This window comes from Dichotomopilus funicola (genome assembly GCF_033296635.1).
Source record: "Dichotomopilus funicola strain CBS 141.50 unplaced genomic scaffold C8A04scaffold_90, whole genome shotgun sequence".
NCBI lineage: Eukaryota > Fungi > Ascomycota > Sordariomycetes > Sordariales > Chaetomiaceae > Dichotomopilus > Dichotomopilus funicola.
In genome coordinates this window covers 78,615-102,952 of record NW_026944111.1, presented here as the reverse complement: position 1 = coordinate 102,952, position 24,338 = coordinate 78,615, and the positions used below count along the sequence as shown (strand labels likewise).

General features: G+C 55.0%; 6 protein-coding genes across 6 annotated transcripts; 3 read left to right on the top strand and 3 right to left on the bottom strand.

Moving 5' to 3' along the window:
- Positions 1–2,806: 2,806 nt before the first annotated feature.
- C8A04DRAFT_40282 (uncharacterized protein) lies at positions 2,807–5,063 on the top strand (the record flags this gene model as incomplete). The annotated part of the gene is made up of 2 exons (XM_062784887.1): positions 2,807–4,220; positions 4,279–5,063. 2 exons carry the CDS (start codon positions 2,807–2,809, stop codon positions 5,061–5,063), a joined length of 2,199 nt encoding a protein of 732 aa, XP_062633385.1.
- A 1,447-nt stretch (positions 5,064–6,510) lies between these two features.
- Positions 6,511–7,726, bottom strand: C8A04DRAFT_40281 (glycoside hydrolase; the record flags this gene model as incomplete). Its single annotated transcript, XM_062784886.1, has 2 exons — positions 6,511–6,727; positions 6,783–7,726. The coding sequence occupies 2 exons, from the start codon at positions 7,724–7,726 to the stop codon at positions 6,511–6,513; spliced, it is 1,161 nt and encodes a 386-aa protein (XP_062633384.1).
- A 1,237-nt stretch (positions 7,727–8,963) lies between these two features.
- C8A04DRAFT_32511 (uncharacterized protein) lies at positions 8,964–10,177 on the top strand (the record flags this gene model as incomplete). The annotated part of the gene is made up of 2 exons (XM_062782122.1): positions 8,964–10,061; positions 10,124–10,177. 2 exons carry the CDS (start codon positions 8,964–8,966, stop codon positions 10,175–10,177), a joined length of 1,152 nt encoding a protein of 383 aa, XP_062633383.1.
- Positions 10,178–10,733: 556 nt separating this feature from the next.
- C8A04DRAFT_15367 (uncharacterized protein) lies at positions 10,734–15,060 on the top strand (the record flags this gene model as incomplete). The annotated part of the gene is made up of 2 exons (XM_062778458.1): positions 10,734–10,999; positions 11,061–15,060. The coding sequence occupies 2 exons, from the start codon at positions 10,734–10,736 to the stop codon at positions 15,058–15,060; spliced, it is 4,266 nt and encodes a 1,421-aa protein (XP_062633382.1).
- Positions 15,061–15,722: 662 nt separating this feature from the next.
- Positions 15,723–17,810, bottom strand: C8A04DRAFT_40278 (S-adenosylmethionine-dependent methyltransferase-like protein; the record flags this gene model as incomplete). The annotated part of the gene is made up of 5 exons (XM_062784885.1): positions 15,723–15,802; positions 15,885–16,132; positions 16,342–16,439; positions 16,846–17,517; positions 17,577–17,810. 5 exons carry the CDS (start codon positions 17,808–17,810, stop codon positions 15,723–15,725), a joined length of 1,332 nt encoding a protein of 443 aa, XP_062633381.1.
- Positions 17,811–18,745: 935 nt separating this feature from the next.
- On the bottom strand, positions 18,746–19,955 carry C8A04DRAFT_32507 (uncharacterized protein; the record flags this gene model as incomplete). Its single annotated transcript, XM_062782121.1, has 3 exons — positions 18,746–19,663; positions 19,730–19,837; positions 19,896–19,955. 3 exons carry the CDS (start codon positions 19,953–19,955, stop codon positions 18,746–18,748), a joined length of 1,086 nt encoding a protein of 361 aa, XP_062633380.1.
- Between the last annotated feature and the right edge of the window lie 4,383 nt (positions 19,956–24,338).

The following is a 24,338-nucleotide window of genomic DNA, read 5'->3' as shown; positions in this document are numbered from 1 at the left end:
AAGGCGGCAGATATAAGCAATATTTCCACCCAATCATAGGGCGGCGGCGGCGGCGCCCACACTGATGGCACAGACTTTCAGCATATGCAGCATGGTGCAGGTTGCATAATTGGCATTCAACAACAGGCGCTCCTTGTGGACGGCGGAAAAGACAAAGAGTTGTTCAAGGTCTCAACATTTCCCTACCAAAATAGTGCCCATAAGTCGAAGTCGCTGTCCCATCTATCCCCAGCCTATACTTGACCTGTTTTCGCCTACACTCTCCCAAGCTTTGTTACTAGCTCGACGATTCGCTTCTTTGAGAATGGAATCCTTCGTACCATTCACTGTTGACAGCGCCCACCAGGATGAGACCACAGGGTTGGTCCTCTATCGCATCCGCATCCTGGTTTCCGGCACTACGGTGTATGAGGGCCCTGTCATTCGTTATCTGACCGCTCCCAAACCCCCAGTGGGTGCGAGTATTCGTATCCCTGACGATCGCGGTAGGAACTTGTCCTTTGATACAGTCCCCGCTGGAGATTGGAACCTCGGCCACCTCAGTACCACCAGCGACGGTACGAAATTTGTTGTTGCCTCAACCGAAACATCCGCCCTCGACAAAAGCGTAGGCCTCCTCGATGCCGGCCCCGGTTGGCACGACGCCCAGTTCGACCTCATCTATCTACTAGATGCCTTCTACAGCCATCGTCAACTCCATCGATGCCAACAACGATAAATACACCAACATCCAATGTAACCGCAATCTCCAAGCCCTTATCCTCCCCAGCCCTTTCCCCGGGGAATACAAACCCTTACCCAAAACACGGTCATCGGCATCTGGGCCTGGCAACCGCTCATTAGTATTACCAACGGCATTGCCAACGAAAGCCACGTCTACTCCCTGCTGCAGGCCTCCGACCCAGGCTTAGCGGCCCGCTTCCTTGGGCATATCACCGACAACAACGCCACGCGTACAATAGGGTTCCTACTGGAGCATGTCCTCGGTGTCCATCACCCCGGGCTTGGTGATCTCGACAATTGCCGCGATGCGCTCCGGCGGCTGCACGCGGCGGGGCTTGCGTTCGGCGGGCGTTCGAGGAGGCAAAACTTTTTGGTAAAGACCGACGGGAGCGTGCTGCTCCAGGGATTTGGTGGGGTGTTTGAGACGGAAGATGACGAGGATTTCGTGGAAGACTTGGAGCGCTTGGAGAAGGTTTTGGCACGTGTTGAGGAATAGTGTATGAGAGGCTCATGAGTAGAATTTGAGTACATATCAGTAGTTGGCCTTGTGAAAATGTGTGGTTGCATCAGATTGTCTGCTTGGGAAATCTTCAGGTTAGTATATTGTTGCTTCAATCGTATTACCTCTCATATAATTTCCCTATCACAGTTATGAGTAGGCAAATGGAAATGGTGGCGCAGCAGAACAGTGATCCTGGAGGTGAAGGTGTTGGTGCAGAAAAGATTGGATTGAAGTTGTTGAAGTTTTGAACAAAAGACAAAAGCATGCAGCTGCATTGTCTATCTAGTTAGATACCTAGTTAATCAAATACCCAGACAAGCCAGACAACCGTGTGCACGTTTGGGGAGGACTGAGTGAATTGGGCAGGCAGTGTTGGGCGGCAATCCCCGCTGTTGATTGGCTTCGAGGGAGATTCCTGCCCCATGCCATCATTATGGGGACCTGGCCCGACTACCTAATCAGGTACATTTACTGTGTACTATGTAGGAATGAATCGTGGAGCGTCATTGGCTTTGCGGGACCACATTCCCTCCTCAGGCTCCACGCAACTTGGCGGACACCAAGTGAAGGTCTTTACCATAGTAGCGCCTCAAGTTTATGTTCGCAGAGTCGAAAATGCCAAGAATACGCCGCCAGGGAGCGTATTAAGCTTTGAGTTGGCGCCGGTATGAATGGAGAGTTAAGCGCTGGCGTGCCGCCGGGAGAAACCGCACAATTGCAAAAAAATATCGTTCCGTTGGGCGGTCGGCAGAAGCCACCACGAGAGTGTCGATAAATGTCGGACAAGAATGTTATGCAGTTGGTTCAGAAACCACACCTTTGTGACGTAGACAGTACAGGGTTCGGAACCACCATTCGCTGAGGCCCCACTCCCGCTCCTTCCGCTTCCGCCTCCGCCCTTCAAACTGGTCCCACCACAAACCACAGGCTCTATCGTACATTCCGCCAACGGGCAATATTAAAGCAGACTGTAGGAAAGTTTAATAGCTCTAATGACCCCAGATTTTAAAGGAGGCGCTTATCTCCATAATAACTTGTTTCCGATTTTGATGATTTGAGAGCATCAATCGCCGTCACCCAAAAATTTCAGGCGCTCATCGCCCGCCTCCCCGAATGAAGCAGTGGTTGGCCAAACGTGAGTGCAGCCTGCACAGTGCGAAGATTTGTCGCCGGTCTGTTTTTGCCTTGTGGCTCCCGTGTCGGCGGCTAGATACTGTAATTTGATTGGCCCCCTTTCTCCCCCAGCTTCGTCTAGTACTCGAGACGGAGCGACTGGGACGTTCTGTAGGTGTCGCCCATAGGCTGTGTAACAACAGCCCCCAACTCAACCAATGTTGGTGAGGTTTGACCGCAAGATCCCTTGATTTCCCCCTCGGTTCCCCCTCTATATCTTCTTGTTTCTTATGCTCGTGGCCTCACGGCGGATGTCCCACGCGACCATTCGAAAAGCTCCCATCGTCTTTGCTTGTGCTCTTGATTTCCGTTTTCCTCGTCCTCAGGCTTCTCCCAACAACCCCGTTTCCAATGAAGATGGGACCGGACACGCCTTACCCGACTGACATCCCGCCGCCAAGTTTCGCCATGGCGCTCACCGAACCACGAAATGATGCGATCGCGGTGCTGCGGAGAAATCCAGGCTCTTCACGCAGTAGCTCGCATAACACTTCACCCACGCTCATAAACAACAGTCCAAGGTCCAGAGAGAACCCGCGCTTTGTCCCAACACCACTACTAGACCTAAACGCCAGGCTCAACAGCCCCCCTTTAACGCCTATTCCTAACCACCTTCTCGAACCGGTTGATGAGGAACCTGACACCCCCAGTTCCACCATTGTTGAATTCGGCGACCTAGGACGCGGCAACGTCCCGTCAGCGGCTCAGATGGTCGAAAGGCTCCATCGATCGTTCAGCCAATCGTGGAATGAATCACCCTCCGCTCGCTCGGCTAGCAAACCTCCCGGGGGCAACGATGATCATGAAGGCCGGGAGGAACTGAGGGACCAGAGCCGTAGTCGGGCGGCAACCTCGAGCACGCCAACTGCCCAGAGAGATCGATCACAATCGGCTCAACGCAAGCAGACTAGCGCGAAGAGATCAAACAGTAAGTCGGCAGCCGAGCGTGGTCTCGCCGACGAACGAATCAACAGGTTTCTTCAATCCATGCCCCAGCAAGGCTCCCAGGTCAACGACGTTGAGTTGACGGAGGAAAACCGAAGCCTGTACCAGCGTATTGCCGCCCTGCAACGCACCGAACGCGAGCTCCTCGTTGAGAACCAAGACCTGACCCGCAAGCTGGCGGCAATGAAGCAACACCATGAGCGCCGGGCGAGGCAATGGAATGAAGGGTTTCGGCGGAAGGAGATTGAGCATGAAGCAAAAGTCCGAGAGCTCGGCGAACAGCTTCTGGATATGGTCGGCCGACAGGCAGAGAAGTTGCCTGGCATGCTTTCCAACGACGACATCTCAACATGGTTCGACGAACAGGACGTTGCTTGGAACAAATGGGCCATCACATACGGCCACACTGCCGGTGATAGACTGACCACCGGTCTCCACCCAATTCAGTTGCAAGAACTGTGTAGCGATGTCAAGGCATTTGTTCGCATGACCGACTCCGGAAAGCTCCCCCCAGAAATTCTCAACGGCGGGAAAGAAGCGCTGCGAACACTTCTCAACGGCATGTTGGCCCACTTGATCTGTACTGATATCATCGCCTCGCCAATGTGGGTCCTCACCGCTGCGTCCCTCGGAAGCCTAGAGAGCCCTGGAGTCGTTCCGTCAAAGCCCGTCCCCGGCCTTCCGGGGTTCCGGATGGACATGAATAATTTCGGCGACGTGGCGCCCTTACGGGCTGGGCCAAGCCAAACCCCCCGGAGTCCACAATTCCCACCGCCCCTGATCACGTCCATGATCCCAACGCTCGGGTCGACCGCATCCATGCTCGGGTTGCCGCTTAAGCCAGAGATGGAACGCCTTGTCCAGATGCTCTCGGATGGTAAGTGCATGATAATGGTGACCACAGATCAAGACCACGAATTCTAACGTTCGGGCAGCCCAAGATGACGATCCCGCTTTCCCCGCCTACCATTGGCGTGCGAACATGATGCGACTGTTTGCCGACGGAGGGTTCGCCCTGAAGGACGTTGCAGCTGCCGGCAGAAACGAAGCCAAACGGATGTTTGTTGAGTCACGTCTCAACTACGCGCGGAAGCTCAAAGAGCGCTTCCTTGGCGGTTCTGCGCGATTCCTTCTCCAAGACCAGGATGCCGCTGGCATAGAACAACTCGAGAGTACGCTGGGGGATCTTATCGACGAAGCTTTGGTATTTTCATGCCGGCTGTGGACTCGTATGTCTCCTGTCCGCCTCCACGGATGGAAAGATCTGGGAGAAAAGGAGGTCAAGGCCGCAGCACCGCTAGTGACGCTTTGCCATGCACAAGTGGAAGTCGAGTCTCGTCGACACAAGGCTGAAATTTCCAAAGAGAAGCAGGCTAGCCAAGATAGCCAGACCGACCACACTATGGTCATGGCTGTGCAACCGGCGGTGGTCGCAGATACCATCAATACCTCGGGCCCTAAAGTGGAGGTAGATGACGACGGATTAGTCTTGGTGTGGCTGAAGGCCCGTGTCATGCTGGCAGGGCCTATGTCGGTGGAGGACGAACCTATCAACGCAGCGGCCGAACCGCCGGCTCCCACAGAACCCACCCTACCATCCTCCCTACCAAACACCGCACCGACCCAGCAGCTACCGGTGAAGAGCCCGTTGAAGAACCCTCAGGATTTGGAGGTGTTGCCTTCTTCGTCATTCAACCAACCAGAAAAGGCGGTGAAATAGAGGCGGGAAGCAAACGTTTGGAGTATTATGTCGTGGTTTCCAGATGTCATTTACCGGTGTTTCGGCGTGCAGGGTCAGGATTGTGATAATTATGCTTGGGTTATCAAGGAGTGCTTGGGTTATCAAGGAGCGAGAAACGGCGGACAGGGCCGTGCAGTGTTACATACAGGGCGCATTCCAATGGCGATTTTACTCCAGCGATGAGTCCTAGAGTCCAATATAGAAAAGGTGACTCGTTAGTTTATTGTAAATGTGAATGACTTTCGATGGCATGTCCCCAATTCACGGCGAGGGCGCTTGCATTCTGCATCTCCACGATCTTGATCCCGAATTAGGCGGCGTCTCGACACGGAGCTCCAATCAAGGCGGATGAGTGCTCAGCCATGACGGACAAGAGGTCCTGCTCTTGAGTAGTTGGCCAAAGGCACGCACTAAAGTATCTACACATGGGATTCTCCATATGAGACGAAGAATTTAGGCATGGCAGAGACTAGGTCGAGGGAAATCGTTTTCTTAACGAAGAGGCAGCCAAAAGGGGATAAATAACCAGTTTTGATGACATGGAAATTGCAAAAAGAGAGAGGCCCCCAACGCTAAGTGAACCTGTGATCGATGTTTTCTCCGTCACATCCCGGTGTCACCAGATGTCACCCTCAGCCCCCCGAGATAATTTTGAGGGCGAGTGTTTCACCGCAACCAACTTGCAGCAAACTTGGATGTCATCCACAACAGGTTGGGATCCAAGCCACGGGTTCAAAATGGGTCCAAGTCCGGTGACCCCATTGGACCGAGTCGACCAACCCAGGGATTTTGCAACAGAGTGCCGATTGGGTGCCACGGAGCTGGCGCAGAATTGTTTGCTTTCCTCACTCCCCAAGCGCGCGGCAGCCGAAGAGACCAGCTTAGGTCGTGGCCGGGTTTGGGGTTCACTCACGGGTTCAGTGCGAGGCCATGACGGCGGTTACGGCGTCCGCCATGGGAGCCGATCAGAGAATACCCTAAGAACCCCCATACTTATTATTACGTACTGTAGAAAGCCCTCTGAGCGGCCCCCATGATGCGCTAGTTGTTATCAGACATGTGTCCCGTTTCACCTCTACGGGAATTGTGCTTTATGTTTATTTTTGTTTGCCCCGTATTAAGTCCAGAACTTGGATTCGGTCATGCACTGCGCTATACGCGCCCCAGACAACCAACGTCGTCTTGATTGCTACGATCAGCAGACTTCGTTATGTGACAGGAAGAACCTCGTGACTTGAAACTCCTCCTTGTGTTTAACCTAACGATCCTGTGGCATTTCCCAGATCTTTTCACCCCTTGTACGAGAAGATAATTAGGTACCGAACACATGACTGAGCAGAATCCAAGCCTTTGTTTGGAAACATCAATTTAGAGGTAAAGGGGGGCATTGCCCGTCTTGTTTCTTTTCCCGCGTTTGGCATCTAGTCTAAACTCGCTTAAAGACAGAAGGGTCGGCGTTCTTGACGAGCATCTGAGCATACTCATCAAACCACTGCCCTGCAGCCGGAGCGCCCTCCAGGCCACACTTGCCGTCACTCTCACCACCAGGCTTAACCCACACCAGAGCATCCACAAGCGTGTTGTTGGTGAATGTTGTGGGCGCGTGGCCGAAGCCGGCGGGCTCGACGTTGCACCACTCGCCCCTGCATCCAATGTTAACGCGCCAGTTTCGTGAGATCACCACGAAAGAATACTTACCACTCTGCACGAGTGCCGGGGAGGGCAACGCGACCCTGGTCGATAATGAAGCGGGAGGGCAGGCCCTCGGCCTCAAGATGCGGTGCAAGCGAGGTAACGTAGTGAGATTCGTCCCACGAGTGGCTCCACTCGGTGAAGTTGTCACGGATGGTGGCCTGGAAGGGGTTGTAGTTGGACACGTTGGTCACGAAGCCGCGAATCTTCTTGCCCTCGCCGGCCAGGTTGAACACGGTGGCGAACTCCTTGGCGGCCAGAGGCAGGTTGTCGTCCCAACCCAGCCACCCGCCGTGCGCGGCGTCGAGGTAGAGGTTCACATTGGGGTACTGCAGGTTGGCAATGGCGTAGGCAATGCCCTCGCGGTACACAGGGGCGGCGTTGGCGCAGAACTCGACGCCCAAGTTGGTCACCAGGTTGGCGAGCGAGTCCGGCTCGAGGACGATGGCGAAGTCGACATCCTTGGCGGCAGCGACCTTCTTGGCGAAGGGCGTGACGTACTCGGTCTTGTAGAGCTCGAGGCCATTGTTGGCGCTGCTGAACTCACCGGCGCTCTCGCCAGCGCTGCAGTCACGGTCGGGGAGATCGTAGAGGACCAGGCCGATGATCTGCTTCTTGCCCGTCTTCCGTTGCGCCTTGCGAGCGGCCGCAACGGCGTCGTCGATGTTGGTGAGACTGGCGCGGTCGGACACCCACACAAAGGAGCTCGTCTGCTGGACCTTGGAAGTCTTGGCGGCGTTGATGAAGTCGCCTTGCGACAAGAACGACTTCCGGGTCTGTTCCAGCTTAGTCGCCCACGTGGGGTTGACAAACTGGGTCTTGCCCGCGAAGGGGTTCCTAGGCACAGGAGGCGGCGGTGGGGGAGCAGGCGGGCTCGGCTTCGGAGGGCTCGGGGCAGCCGACACAGCAACGCCCGTTGCCAGGGCCGCGAGCACACACGACGCACGCATCACGAAGGACGGGGGCGAGGAAAGAATGTATGTGAGATGAGAGGGCGGGGAGAGCGGGAAGATGGAACAGCAGAGGGCTGGATGTTCGACTCAACGACAAAACAAGAGGGCAATTCTTCGATGGAAAGAGGAGCTTCTTATGCCACCATGACGGGCCATGATGCTCCGGCACGGGCTAGGCCGCGTCCCTTTGCTCCGCAAGACATGCCCAAAGTTGTTTATCCAAGCCTGTCCGACAAGGCGTTGTCGACTTGTTGAGCGAACTCAGCGCGGCCTGCCAAGTGTTTGGTTGGAACCTTGGAGGTGCGGCTCCGGCTGTCTTTCCGAAGATCCGCACCCGCGCCATCCCAAAGGAGCGCGATGCAAACAGCTCCGTTGCAGGAGCGGCTCGAGGAGGTGCATGAGGGCTGCGCGGCGGAGCCAGCAAACCAGGTTCCAAGCCTTCTAAAGGGCTTCTGGACGCTCACGATGTGACCTCAGATCCGGCAACCCGGCTGGCCGCCATCGAGCTCGCCATTTAGCGCCAGGGCGCCGGGGTACGCCGAAGTTCTTCACCCTTCCCCTTTTGTCGAACAATTCCCACGCCAACGCAGAGCCCGCAAGCACGCAAGAATGTTCGGCAGGTAGCGAGACGCGCTGTCGTTACATGGCTCTGGCCCTTCATTTACCAGCACCCTTTCAAGGGGTTCCGAGGGAACGCCGTCAATTTTGGCCAGCGGGACGGGAGGCTGCGCGTACATAGTATACTATGAAGAGTGCAGGTTGGCGACGGGCGCACGCGCGTGGCGGGCCGAAGTTAAGGGGGGGGGGGGTTGTTTTCGTAAACCCATCTTGTTCGGTGTTCGGCTTCGAGAATTGTTCGACTGCAGGGTTGTCCGCTTGAGAGAAGCCGATCGGAGACCGAGGCCAAGAAAAACGATGCGGGGCCGCTCGGTGGGGCACCCCAGAAACAGCGGGATCACATCAGAAACCGAGGACCTGACTAATGTGTGTCAAATGCTGGAACTCGGAGTCGGTCCGTCGAACATTCTTTGCTTGTCTTCGAGCCCGCCTTGCCCGCGCAAAAAAGAACATATCCCAACGACCACGGCCCACGTTCCACAACCCAATGTCCCCGTAACCCGCTCAATTCCTCGAAGCGATAGCCCCCGCGCAAATTGCGGAATCCCATCCCGCGGGCCGAGCCCCGGATTTTCGACATCGACCAAAACCCAAAAACAACATTAACATTCGCACCATGCCGGGGCCAGACGGAACACGGCTTCCGCCGTTCTACTCACCACGACCAGAAGCTGGGGACCACTCGCATGATGGCGACGTCGAACAAGCTGACTTCTTGGTCTCCGCACACAACCCCACTCTTGCAGTCGAACACCCACCCACGCCGTCTGCAGAACCGCAAACACAACCACCCCCCGATTCCCTCCTCTCCCCAGCATTCACGCCCCCCGCGACACCGGGCACCGCTACGCCGAGCCATGCCACGAGCGCCACCCCAAGGGAGCCGCGCGGTATCCCCGTAGACAGTACCGTCCCGACCGGTGGATGCGGCAGCAAGCAACCACAGCTGCTCGAAACGTTGCCAGAGGTCGAATGCGTCGTACGCGCCCGTATCCCAACTACCAGCGGGACTGAGATGTTTCTGCATCTCTACACGAACAATGTGGATAACAAGGAGCATCTCGCCATCGTGTTTGGGGGGCAGATCCGGAGCAAGTCGCTCGATGCCGTGAGGGAGGGGGAAACCGAAATGGATCGTCTAGTGAGAGGTGCATACACAGGCCGCCTATTTCCTGGGAGGACAACAAGCGGGCTCGACACAACCCCTGGGCCGGCTGATGGACAAGCAACGCCTTCGGAAGCACCACAACCTCCCCTGGTGAGGATACACAGTGAGTGTTACACGGGAGAAACGGTTTGGTCCGCACGTTGCGACTGCGGTGAACAACTCGACGAGGCGGCGAGGTTGATGTCCTTACCTGGCAATCAATCCGGCGGCATCATCGTGTACCTCCGGCAAGAAGGCCGTGGCATTGGCCTCGGTGAGAAACTCAAAGCGTACAACCTGCAAGATCTCGGGTCCGACACCGTCGAGGCAAACTTGCTACTACGCCATCCCGCCGATGCCCGGAGCTACGGACTCGCCACAGCCATGCTGCGTGATCTGGGTCAAACGGAGATTCGTCTCTTAACTAACAACCCGGACAAAATCCGGGCCGTGGAGGGGCCTCATCGGGAAATCGCTGTCAAGGAAAGAGTGGCCATGGTGCCGTTGTCATGGAAAGGAAGGGGAGGATTCAGAGCTCCTGAGGTGGAGGGTTATCTCAAGACAAAGGTTCGTTCGATCCGTATCCCGGTCCCCAAAAATAACCTAAGCTAACCGCACGGCCCTGCTAGATCGAGAAAATGGGTCATATGCTGGATATGGCCGGCTTGTCACGAGGAACATAGGGAACAAGACGGTTACGTGGTGAAAAAAAAATGTACACATGATACCTTTTGCATAGGCTCGGCGTCGTTTCTTGGGTTATTTGCATTGTAACTATTTAAAGTCCTGGCGGTTGTCACACTTGTATCGCGTTACGTAATCTGGAAACTTATCTGGTCGAACTCATCAAAGACAGAGCGACCAAGCCAGAGATTCATTCTTAAAGGAGTTTGACGAACCAAAGGGGCGCGGATACGATCCATCTAAAACCAAGCAAAGCCCAGAGGAAACCCCGTGGAAGAATGAAGGCTTCGATTCGTACTAAAAGACGGATATGCCGAACTGATGGTCCCAGTTACTCCTTGGCCCTGGTCCCAGGGTTAGGGTTACCACTCGCGCCGATAAGGTCGATAAGGATGCGACAAAGCTCCAGAACCGTCGCACGCGTCAAGGAGCGTCATGCCGCAATTTCGACGACGCGCAGCTCCGCGAATCTCAGTTGGGTCCCGCGACACCACCTCCGTCTAGACCATGCCATCCTGAATCCCGAAACGCAAACACGTGCGACCCGGCTCCAAAATGCGCGAAACCAACAACATTCGGTTGCGTTTGGTGGTCCGCCGCCACAGCCTCCCCGAGGTCCGGGTCGTTTTCCCAGTCCGACTGGACGCCGACCCCACCATCGCGAACCTCCTCGAGCAGGTGAACGAGATCATCCCCCTCGAAAGTAACAATTGGGGCCTTGAGGATTATTCGGTAGAGCTTCGCGACGCCGGCGGTCACGGATTCGACTGTTTGCACTTCCAACCAGTGTCACTCACTCTCAAGAACGACGAGGAGGTCTTGTCAGTTTGATAACCTTCTTTTCTCCGCGCCCCGACCCTAGAGCTAATCATTGATCCACAGCATACGCCCCCTCGATACTGGAGACCGACGCAAACGCCGCCTAACGGGTCGAGATCAGATCTCGACAGATGGGAAGCACCTCATCGACGGGATTGCGTTTGGGCGGCCCCGGCTCAGAACCCCCAGAGACCGGCCTGTGGTTGACATTCCGCCCCTGAAGCGCCGAAGAATCACATACGACAATGAAGAAGGGGAGATTGAACCACCGCAGTTGCTGCTTACCGAGCGTGGTGAGGTCGAGCGGCCTCGCCACACTGTCCGGTTCGATCTTGCCTCTGCCGAACCGGAAGAGGCCGAGGAAGAAGATGAAGATTTTGTGATTAACGAGTCCGACGAAGAAGACGCCGAAGACGACCTTGACCAAGCCGACCTTGAAGATGAGCTGCGCGATCTTCAAGCGGAGAATGAGGAGTCGACAAATGATAAGCGTTTGCCAGCCGCCGGAGAAGGAAGGCCGGTCGGCCTTGATCTACAAACTCTAGAAAATATTGCCAATCTCCGGGCTGCCTTCCCGACCGCCGGGTTTGAGGCGTGCGAAAAGTCACTTGCAAAGTCTGGGGGCGACGCCCGCAACGCATACTTGGACCTTCAAACCGAACACCGGCCGCGTGTGGCGTTGAATGACATTCTCCCCGATGCTCCAACCGACGCCGCAGCAGCCGAAGATGCAGAGGACGAGAGTGATGCCGAGTCCGTAGCATCTATGGTTAAACATTTCGACCAACACGGTTTCCCGAGTGGTTCTATTCTAGCAGGGACGGCAGCCGCTCAGATAGCAGAAGTTATGCGGCAATCGGGTCACGCCGTAAAACTGCCGGTGCACACCAAGTTTGACGAAGATACGGCCGGCCAGGGACCAACCCCAAGAGAAGAAGCGGCGGGCGAAAGTGATGCAGACGCCGCCGCCGCCGCCGACGACGACGACAGCGAAAGTTACCACGAGAGTGATGGTGGAAGCGAGAGCGGGGACGAAAGTGATGACGACAGTGAGAGTAATGATGGGAGTGAGAGCGATAGCGGCCCAGAGGTTGCATCTTCCAAGCTCCCCGGGGGTCCTGGCGCCACGCCTGATGGCGATGTGACCTCTCCAACTTCAGAGGAGAGCGACCATGAGGGCAATGACGATGAAGACAGCAGTGAAGATAGCGATGATGAAGCCGCCAGCGGTGACGACGGCGAGAACGAGAGTGATGAGTCTGAGGACTCCAGTCAGGCGGATGGCAGTGATGTGGACGATGAATCTGACAGTGATTTCGACAATGATAACGCCTCTGGTTCCAATACAAATGAGGATCCCGACGACGTTAGTGGCACCTCGGAGGGAGCCCCGGATGTTGATTCCGAAGACAGCTCCGCGAGCGGAAAAGCGAGTCAAGAGTCGGAATCGGATGATGATTCGTCAGATGAGAGTGCAAACGATACAACAAAACCGATCACAAGTCCTGCCAAGACAACCCAAGCAAGGCCCCTGGAGGTGCAAGACGACAACAGGCTGGGCCCCGCGATGCGCCCCGCCGAACCCGGGATACCAGTGCCACCAGGACAAGGGAAAACAGCGACCAAGAAGCGCAACGCTCGGCGAAGGCTGGCGATTGCTGCGAAGAAGGCTGTAGCCCGCGGAGAGCTTTTGCTACCCACCAGCGAGCCCAAACCGCCACCCACGGCAGAACCCATCAAGACTGTGCCCTCCTTTGCAGATAAGAAAGCGGCATTACTTAAAGTGTTGGGTGCCATACCGATGGACGCTTTGGAACAAGCACTGTTACCCAACGTTGACACCAATGGCCCCAGCCAACCGCAAAAACCCACGGATGTCACCCCAAAACCAGACTTGACACAACAACCCGACGAGAAACCAACCGTCGAGGTAAACCCCGACGCATGGCGGGACAAGATTGTGTATCGTGCGGTCGAGTGCTGCCAAGAGGGAGTCGAACTGAGCGAGCCACCCTTCCCATTCGTTCAACGTTGGGACCCTCAACAGCAGTTCTTTTACAAGCATGACAGAACTAGCGGCGGCCGTTCGAAACGGAAGCAGCACGATCAAGACGTCTTTGTCGATGGAGGAAAGGCATCTGGCAAAAAGAGGAGAAAGTCTAACTGGGATTCGTCGTATTATGAGACCGATCGCGATGATGAGCAATCTTACACCAACCCTGATGATACCGTTCTCAACTACGACGATGAGCCTTCGGAGCTGCAAGCACCGGGACAGAGTTGGGAAGAAACGGAAGGGGTACAAGAGGAGGACGACCTGCCAACCCTTCCGCCCGACGTCACGCATCTTCCGCTGCTCGCTCCAGGCAAGGCTCGACCAGGGATGATCATCACATGGAACCAGTGGCTGCTTTCCAAAGGGACAAATTGGCAACCTCAAGTCTCTCCCTTGACCGGTGTTGTCGTTGAGGTTTTCGACGATAATCAGCTCCAAGTCCGCCTGGCAAAGAGGGATAGAAACCTTGACCGTAACGAAAGGACTTATGATGACGATGGGAACCGGGTGTACGACAAGTTCGAGTTGCCGGGGGCAGACGAGGACAGCGAGGGCCTTGCCGAGGAGGGGTACCGGGACCTTGACTTCGCGGACTTGATCGAACCTCGCATTCTTCAACCGGTCCCTGACACCGCTGCTACCGGAGTCTCGGAACTGCCTTGCGGGGTTCAAGATAAGGCAATTCCCGAAGGCGAGTTGCCTGATGTCGAGCATGGAGCTGAGGAAGCACAACTGGGGAGTGACAAAAACGGCACCGTCCCCGGTCCTATTCCCCAAATCACTCAAACGAACCCCGACACTCCAATCTCGGAGGACCGCCGGCATGAGATCAGCCTTCTTATCAACAATGCCGGCTTTCGAAAAGATGTTGACCCTTCCGTCGCCAAGATGGCCGAAAACGACCTCGATCTTAGCAGCCCTTCCAGACAGCTCGAGGAGATGACACACGAAGCAACCCTGCTTTCCCAAGATCCAGATTCTCTCGACGAAAGCAATCCAAAACTGCCGTCTGAAATTCCGTCGCATGACCTCGAGTCCCACCCCACCGTCGTCTTTGAACCTTTCCACGGCTTCTCGGATGCTGCGTCGGAAGTTCCTACTGAGCGCCAAGTTGCTTATCCCAAATTAGCCCTTCCGCCCTCTGAGACCGACAGTATGCCCAGCGGGCGGCGGCAGGTTGACCCAGATTTTAGCATCGACCTGGGCGGTGACTCGTTCCATGATCCCGAAGATCCTACCCTCACATCTCGCTCGACTATCGGTCTCCACAACAGCGATGAACTGGATCTACCCGCACGCAAAGCCGAATTTGATGCCGAATCGGATGCCGAATCGGACTTATCTCTGAGTGACATATGGGGTTCGGCGCCACCTCAGTCATCCAAATCTCCCAATAAGCGCGTCGCACCTACCATCTCACTCTCGAAACGAAATGTTGCTCCAGATCCGGAGTATGAGCGAGCGATGCAACGTCTTGATTCCGATGATATCTCCGAGGCTGACGACAATGACGACCGGGAAAACATGTCGGAGCTTGCCCAAAAGCTAGTTGACAAACCCATCGTCAAACCATCTCCAAAGAAGCAGGATCCAGGTATGCCGAAGAAGACAATAACCCGGATCAAGGCGGAACAATCTTCCCCGCATACTGTGCGACTCCCTGGCCCCAGCCCGAAAACGACAGGCAAGAGTGGCTCACCGTTCGTCATCCCTCAGGGATCCCAGGTGGTCTCGCTCCTGACTAGCAGCCCGGAGCCCGAACTGGAAGAAGACTACGCGGAGGATAGCATCGACGAGACGTATAATGAACCCGACATGCCGACGGGGGCTGGTTGGGTTCGGAAATCAGGTACACAACGCGGCGCTGTGCGTGTTTTGATGTCGCCATCGACGAAAGCCGCGTCTGGGGCTGCGCCCGCATCGAAGCCGAGCGCCGATAAGAAGACGACCGCGGTACTGAGCTCATTACTTCGGGCGAAGAAGAAGGTCTTGTCAAATGTGCTCTAATATACTTCCTAGGCGGGTGGTCTGTAGCTACTATCTACTCCACCTATTACTAGCGGTTGCTTAATTCAATGACATGGATTCTTTGACACGTTGACTTCCGTAATAATGCTTACCTGTAACAGCGTGCAAATTCAAGACATTGGCAGCCACACGATCGCGGAAGCAAACGACGGGCAAGGTAGTGTGGGATGAGTGCCTAGTACCTCGCCATGGGTTCACTCGTAGTTATGGGTCATCACCCACTTCCCTGTGCGGCAGGATGGTGGAGGTCAGTCTCGGCGGCAAAAAAGTACATCTGCACAAGATTGCTCGGGAGATAATAGGAGGAAGGAAGATGTGAACACCAATATCTTTGTTCGTGATACGGGCTGTCGAGAACGGCGACCCGGCCTAGCGGGCCGGTCAAGTAAATCTGGGAACAAGTCGGGAACCTGGGCGACCGGAAGTCTAAATGTCTTCCAGAACCACGAGACCCGCTTGCCCCGGCTGTCAGCATTCCAACCCCATTCCGTTACGCCCGCCTGCATTAGATGTCCTGGATGCGATGATGTTGACAATCGACGACGCCTTATATTGTGTAACAGCAGCCCAGGGTAATGCATAAACCCATCGTCCCACCAAAGCCCGTAGAATAGACGACGCCAAAGAAAATTTCCAGCCGTTTATTTCTCCTTCTTGGGCTTGGGGCCCTTGACCTTCGCCGTGCCACGGAGGGTCTTCTGCCTGTTCTTGCGCTGCTTGCCTGTGTTTGGGAAAAAGTCACTGTCAGTGCCGCGTCTTGAAAAAGCAGATCCCAGCCAGCCCCAATAACCAGAAAAACGTACGTTGCTGCCTGCTCGCGCGCTCGATCTTGGTGGCCAGGCCGACGCGGACTAGCCTGTAGTGAGGCTCGAACTTCTTCATCGCCTCGGGGGAGTCATAGACGAGAGCGAAACCGGTGGTCTTGCCGCCACCGAACTGAGTGCGGAGGCCAAACACGCTGACCTGGTCCTTCTGGGCCTTGTAGAGACCGGCGAGCTTGTCGCGGAGCTCCTCCTTGGAGATGTTGGCGCGGTTGGGGTGGAGGATGTCACTGTACACCAAAGCAAACGCGTCAGTCGAATTTCCCATCGATCAGCAGCAATTCAACAGCAAGGTTCTCTCTCAGGCCTCCGCCAGACGCGCTTGAACGTTCCGCCGGCCGGTGTAATGCCGTGGCCGTCGAGCCGTAGCAATTCGTCGCGCGCCTGTCGACAGGCCAGAGAGGGGTTTCGCGGGCGGGCGGATTGGGAGGAGACTCACACCACCATCTGCTTGCGGCCAAGCAGGGGGTTGCGAATGAACTTGCGAGTCCGCAGGGTAACGGGAGAGTCGGTGTCAGCCATCTTGGCGGTTTGATGCTGTTGGCGATAACTTCCAGCGATCTCAAATTCCGGGGGAGGTTCCAAAGCGATTTTCCCTTTGGTGGTGATTTTTGCAGGGTGCTCCGCAGGGGTGGAGCATGAAAAAATCCGGTTCCGAGCGACTGTGTGTGAGCCCTAATCCGAGTGGGGCCTCAATTTTCGGGCCAACATGAAAGCAGCAATCTGCGCACGGGCCATGATTCACACCTGCCGAGCTGCCTTGGCGTCTGGAGTAAACACCTCGGAAATTCCCAGTGCCCGATCCTTCATTACTTGCAGAGAATCCCAAAACATCAATTAACTATAATTTCTTTAGTCTACAAATGTGTATGGGGGCAGCATCGCTATAAAATGGTCCGTTCTGATCCTTTTTTGGCGGGACAGGAAACGATTCGTAAACAACGTGGAACCCGCGTTTTTCGCAAACCTGGAGAAAGCTCTCGAATGTCGCCCGGTTCCTTTCCGTCGCCGCAATGAGAATGGACAGCCCTGGGCGAAGATTCACAAGCTCCTGGAGAGTCACAGCCAGAACCGGGATTACACTTGCGTCGTACGTAATGTCAGCGCCCACAACCGTATCCAAGCCCATAAACTCTTCGTCGAGCTCGCCCGCAATCAAAGCGTGACCCCATTTCAATTGCATGGCCGAGACCTTCGACGAGCCCTGGAGGCCGTTGAGGAACACGCTGTCAGCCAAGTGATTGACCACCTCATCCGAGCCGTCCGACGCGATCACATGATGCGAGTCGAGATACTTGGCACAAAGCACCGCCAGGTAGCCTGTCCCAGCGCCCAACTCAAGCACACGCTTGCCCCTCACCAGAGATGGGTCGAGACAAAGGTACTGCCCCAGATGCAAGGCCGCCTCCCAAGTACGGAGGCCGGTCGTTCCCGATCCCGAGATGAGCGATCGCGACTCAAGAAGCTGGATGTACGCTGGGTCTGGTGTCATGGAGGGTTGGAGAAGGGAAAGGTGGTACACCACATGGCTTCTCTGCTGCGCAGACCAGATCTCGGACGGCAACGGCTGGGAAAGGAGCTGCGACAGCGCGAAAGTGAGGCTATCCGAAATACCCTGCACGATTCACCGTCAACAGGATCACACCACCCGTAAATCTGTCGGTCGCGGCTTACATGTCGCTCCCAGTCTTCAATGGCCGATTCGATCCTGGTGATCAACTCTTTCAGGACTTTGACCTGGTACCGCAGTGGGGGGCGTGAGGCAATGGCGTCGCTAAAGACTCGTTGATATATGGTGTCTTGAACCTCTTCTTCGCGAAGCAGTTCGGGATCTGGGAAAATTGGAGTCTGTTCCAGCTGCAGGTTCTGCCAGCAAAACCGAGATACCTGTGGGTGCGTTGTGGGCATTGTTGTTGCCATCATATCCCACTTAAGGCGTTTGGTTTGCTGCTTTCATTCGCAAACGTGAGTTGCAAGCGTGGTTAGGGTCGCCCTTGTGACCTTGTCGTTCGATTGGTGGCCGTAAAAAGAAAAACAGGGACGTTGCGGGGTCCACTCAGCTCGAAATCTGCATGGAGTCGCTGTAATTATTTATCACCAATCATTTACGGATCCATCCACTGGAGGCAACCGTCGGGCCTCGATTACAGTTGTATCTATGAACGACAAGGGGAAGAACGATGACCCCTGATGTTACCAAGCGGAATATCGTTCATTCTGCACCCATCAAATCTCCCCCCCAAACCCCCGTTCCTTTTTCTTTTCCCGGCGATGCTCACTAACTCCATAAGCTCTCATGAAAGCCATATTTTGCCAATGGGAAAAGGGGCAAAAAATTAGCCCAAACAAACAAAACACACTCAAACCTGCTAGCTCCCAGCGCCGTCGAGCGCTCACTTTTAGATTCCCCCCAATGCATGTTAGCTAAAGTCCCCCCACAGCCCAAAAAAGCTCACACGGAACGCCTATCGTTATAAAGGAGTAAAGCCAAGGTACCTAGAGACAGCAAGCCCGACCCTCTCCTCAATCTCAACCAGCCGCGCACCCGACTGGACTCCCGCCTGCGTCTAGAAACTTCGTGTTAGATGGGCTGATGCATCTTCGTCCGCTGTGTCACCAGGGCCTTGCAGTTATCAACCAATGGCGACCTCGAGTGGACTCGGACAACAGCAAAGCGAGGCTCTGCAGGGATGAATCGATTTCGGTGAGATTTGGAGCGAGAGTTTCCCATGGGGCTGTCGTCGGGACGCACACACTCTTTGTTCAGGGACTTCTTTCTCTGCCTTCGGCGACGGTTCACTAGCCTCTAAATCAGCGGTGGCCATCAAGAGCCAAGCTGGAGCTCAGTGGCGGTTTGCCACCACAAAATGCCGGCCATCTGTTTGTGAAACGATACCCGGGGCGGAAGCTGCAGTCGATAGAGATTGGCGGTGGCGGTGGCCCCCAGGGCTGGAAGGCGTGCCTCCCATGTAAGCTGAATGACCGTGTTCCATGTCAAAGGCCTGACGGTGACCTTGGAGTGTGTGCTCCTGCTCGCTAAAGATCCCTTCGGATGTCGTGTAGCTATCTGAATTCGAGCGGGAAGATGGCGGCGGATGGCTAGACAAGCTGCCGCTAGAAGCAGAAGAAAACGGGAGCCCAGAAGCCTCGAATCCACCGCCATAAGTGGCCGCCGTGGCGGCATCCGCGAGGTTGTTTATCGTGGGGTTCGAGGATGCGCCAGGGTGCTTGGCGGACCCTGGGTACGGCAAGGTGGTGGAACGGCCCGTAGGATTGGGGAGCGAAACTGCGACACCTGAAAAGGGGAAGTTGGGTGATTCGGAGCTCACGGATTGGGAGTGACGATGGAGCAAGCTTGTTCCCCCCTGGCTGTTGTACGTATCATCCGAGTCCATATACATGCTGTTAAACGACCCCGGTTTGCCTCGCGGCCCGGGAGCCCACGCGCTCGGCATCATCCCAGAGGGTTCTGAATTGATCACGGATTGAGCCGGCACGACCATACCAAACTCGAACTCATCCGTATACCCTGTCGCATAAGCTGGCATGGCGGGATAATATCCCCGCGATGCTGGCGTATAAGCATACCCAGGGCTGCCTCGGTATGAGCCGAGCACGTCCGCAGAGCCCAGCGAGGGCAGGTCCTGCTGGTACGATATCCCACCCCCAACCGGTGTTCGGCTAGCGTAGCCCCTAGCATCTCCAACGGTGTAGCCAAAATCACCATCTTCATGGCGCATTGGAGCTTCTCGAGATGCCACCTGGCAAGGAAAGCGTTAGAAAGTATGTCTGACCAGAGCTTGGCGCGAGAGACTCGTCAATCTTACCCTGAGGAACTGGCATTGGTCTACGCCGGCGTTCTTACAGTTTGAGCACGGCTGTCCCTGGCCAGGATCACCACTGCAGCGGATCTTCCGTTTGCGACAACGCCCACACTTGGCACAAGGTGTCAGTTAAATGTTAGGAAACCATAACTATGTGGGCCAATCTTACAGCCACCGCGATGCGCTTCCTCTGGGGTCCCGAGTCGGGGTCCGTTAGCTGATCTGCCATTGTGAGGCCCCGAGTGTCGTGTGAAGGGAGTTGAAATCGACGCTCCGCAGGCGAAGAAAAGTAGACGGGAGAAGGGCGGCTGTATCGTCGTCCGTCGTTAGTGCTGTAACAGGGCCGGGAAACCATCTCTCATATCCAATTATTGTTTCCTCCCTCCACTCCCGACGTGGCTCTCTACTCTAGAGCTGCCGGTTACTTGAGACGTGAAAACCGATCGAAATCAGGAATGGGGTCGTTGCTAGGAAGATGTGGATGTCCAGGCGCGGGAGGTAGAATGAGGCAGTGGGACGCCGATGACCGTCAATTAGATAAACGATTGGCGATGGCTTCAGGCGCTTGGTCAAAATCTGATGTGAAATGAGCAAGATATACAACATGACCAGGCTAGTATAATATGAACATTTCAATGTGCACCAGCGCCTCAAGTTGTCCTGTACTCCCGCAAACTGGCTTGTCTGCTGAACATGCACGACCCGGCCGAGACCATGCGGTGCCATGTTTGCTCCGTCGAAAAGCCGTTCGTCCTTGATATTTCTCCTTGAAAAGGAGATAAGACATACCTAATGTCGGAGAAACAAGAACCTCGCCGTTGTTTGGCACCAATGGCGTTTCTTCCTAGCGAGCCGTCAAGGGAGATACTTCTCCGCGATCGTCTAGACTCGGAGAAAGTTCGTTCAGTTGAGATGCGGGTTCTAAGAAATCGGTTCGACCGAGGGAAAGACACAAAAAGTTGTTTGTACTGCTGAACCGTAACGAATGAGGGCCAGCGAGTTGGTGGTTATCCCACGCAATGAATTAATAAAAAGTTCCCCCCTTGGGTTTCAAAACCATACCCAGCAAAAGGGAGAGGATGTGGAAAAGTGAAGCGATCATGGAGAACAGAGACGGTCCCTGTCCCTTTAAGGATTAATTAGCGATGTCCATCATGGAGGCATAATATCAAATCTGCCATGGGTTGCCATCTGTTTGCTCCCCCTTCCAGCTCAATTTTCGAGAATCCTCAGGGCATACTGGTCGCCCTAGTTAACATCATCGGGTTGTACAAACAGAAAACACCCGTAATGTACACCCCCAGTGACGCTGAAAAGCATTTTTTGTGTCGGGGTCCCCGTAATGACTGAGCCCCTCCCATCCCCCCCTCTCTTCCAGTCGCTGGTCAACGAAACTCTCTGGCCTATACTTGAATCCAACTAGTGGTGGTGCTTCAAGGGTTTATGCTTGTTCTCCTGTCGGATGACTGCAGACGTAGACACTTTTGGGTCTTGAAGCCAAGCTTCGGTCAGGACTGTTAATATCAATGGAACGACGAAATCATAATTACACCAAGATTACGGGTCTTCAATAACAGAACATGCTTAGGACATTCGCATCTAGAGTTCTCGGATAACGTCCTTTTGGGCGTATAGGGTTGTCGGCTAGTATTTAATTACGGAAACGAATCCTCCCGTTGAAAGTGCGGTGAAGCCTCACAGCGGTCGATCCGTCGTTTGGCCCGGTGAAATTTCGTCTCCTTGGACATGCATTATGGCTGCATATGGCCAGGTTGCTCTGCCAGCGCCTTGGGAAGGCTGGGGAAGGGTGGGATTTTGGGAAACTTTCCCGAAATGGTTCGTTGCAAGTTGCAACGAAGCATCGAGGTTCTAGGTTGGCTTGGCTACGAACGGATTGGCGAAAACAAAAGCGAAATGATCTTCAATGATACTGAAATGCGTCTTCAGCATGAGTAAAACAGAAAACCCGTACACAAGCGGAGCCAAAAAGAAACAACCCCCCTCGAATAACTGCGAGCTGTGTGAATCGTTACGTGGCGCTCTTGGGGTTGCAACTGAACGTTAGACAGTGCAGCGTTGGCGCTGTGTTACCGTTCAATACGTTAATTGTTTCTTTCCGCTCATACCAACTACATATGAGCATGCCTGGGAGACAAGATTTAGATACATCCGAACTCAAAAGTTCTCAATAAGTGGGGGCGGTAAAGAAGTATGAGGCAAGTGACCGTTAGTGGACCTCTCGCGGGGCAAGCGTCCAGTCCCCGGACTACGGGACCGAAACGGCCGTTTGTTGCGGCCTTCCAAGGACGCAAAGCTAACGAATCAGGTTCAGAGAACTTGTCCAACGAACCCAAGTGAAGATAATTGAAAGCTAAATCTTGATTGGCAAGCAATGTGGGCGGGGCCGCAGACGTCCCGGGCTCGTCCATAATTCGTTTCCCACCCTCCAACAGGAATGCCAAACACTGTAATGATGCGGGTCCGTTGCTGCATATGCAATGTTTGACCTAAATCGTATTCACGAGTCTTCGCGGCAATGTCCACGGTGAGTGTGTTTTGTGCGTGGCTACGTACTAGGGAAGGGAGCTGTTAGCATAATTCGATGGACGGGAAAGGCTGGGCGAAAAGCAGACAAGAGTTGAGTCCTTATTGGTGTTATGTCTTTCATCATTCACCGTATAAAGGCGATATTATAATGAAGCGTCAGAAAAATTATGATTTTATGCGCGGGCATAATGAAACCAACTTATTAAACCAAATTGTCGAAGGCTGCAACTGACCATGGGTATGAAAGGGTGCGGACGATGCAGGTGAACTCGTTCCTTTTCGTTTCTCTCTCCGGAAGGCAAGCCATCCGATTTGACAAGAAGCCCTGGGGTTTGGAGACGTTGGTGCATTTCGTGCGTTGGAAACGGTAGGGGCGGCGGCCATCTGCATGCGCTGCAACTCCAACTCGTGGCAAGGCGAGGAAGGACCGCGACTATTGTGCTCTGTAAATTATATTGCGTACAAGTCCATCGTGTCACACTAGACTCCCGCGCCCTGCTTCTCGCACTCCCCACGGGTTTCCGAGATCTGGGGCTCGGTCCGGACTAATCATACCTATCAACCCGAAGAGCGTGTTGACGGTTAACTCGCGCTCTGCTGAAGAGGATGTGGCGGGGAAGTCCACTCTGTCCCGCCTGAGGAGAGACGGACACCGAGTCTCAAACCAGAGATATCCACCGTTAAAGGGTAGTTTGACGTCGGGGTAGATTAACGACGGGGCACCCCGCAACAGTGACCCGGCTCTTGGGGTCTGTCGATGTAGCTTCCTGCGTTTCGGGGTCAGCCCCCGATTTCCGTGCCCGTTCGATCATCTGAGCGGCCCGGTACCTAAGGAGGATGGGTACATAATACATGACAACAGTCCATGGAAGGGCGACCCGATGAGGAAATAACCCAAGTACAAGCCTCAAGGGGTCAGCCATCGGGAGTCCGCATGCCTCATGACAGATCCGCCATCTGTCAAGGCCGTCGGTTGGTCCATCAACCGGGCCCTTTAGTGCAGCTGTGTTCCCGCCAAGTCCGGGCTGGAGACTGGGGGACTACGTTGCAGTTGCAGCTCTTATGCGGCGCTCAGGAGGGACAAGCAGGAGTCTACACATCACCAGAATGATAACTTATGTAAGCCGTGCCAGCGCCGTCGCCCCTAAGCATTCCTATGCAGACTGGAGCGGGATGGCAATATTCACATTGGCGGTAGCCCTTAGGCCCAAGAGAGCGGGGGAAATGGGATAGTAGCCGCATCGCGGAAGTTGCCATATTGGCGTAATTTATGACCAAACGGCGTCAAGATTCCGTCCCAGGCCGTTGTCGAACGCTGTGATCTTCCTAGGGCTGAGGTAGAGCGAACGGTAATAAGTGTAGTAGGAAGATACGGAAGCTAGGCTGACTCGAGGCGCCGAGCCGCCCCCATGCTCGCGGCTCGTCTCTACGTCCCGGGCGAGAGACAACTGGGAGTCGCACGAAGACAACCCGGAAGGTCCCTGGACGGTCATCTTTGCGCGATAAACGTCACTGCCCCCAAGGATGGGCCCGCAGAGCATCTGGGCATATCCCAGTCACCGGTCCATCACTGGGTGGCACGCGTTGCGTATACCGGCCACTACGCGAGGTTGCACTGAAGTTGACGAGGATTGACAAAGAACAGAGGAAGGGGCCGTGGGTGGCACGCTTGATGCTCAAGCCTTGGTCTTCCTCAGCGATCTTAGAACCAGAGACAAGAATGATCTGGGGTTGCGAGCCCGATCATCTTGTGTTTATCAGACATCGACATCGACATCGACGTTGAGGCTAGAGGTTGGTGCAAGATCAATGTGCCGTGGGCGTCGCGGAGGCCTTGGTGAGATGTACGGAATACCTCCGTAGGGGACGGGTGTTCGTGACGGTCATTGGGTCGGGGGGCGCTCCGCATCTGCTGCGTGTCCGCCAGGACGGGCCGCGGTCGATCTCCGTGGCCGCAACACGGAATGCAACGCAATATGGCTGCAGAACAGAAAAAGAAAACGAAAGGACGGGGCACAGAAAGAAAGACAAGAGAAGACAACAGAAGAAAAGAAAAAAGCAAGAG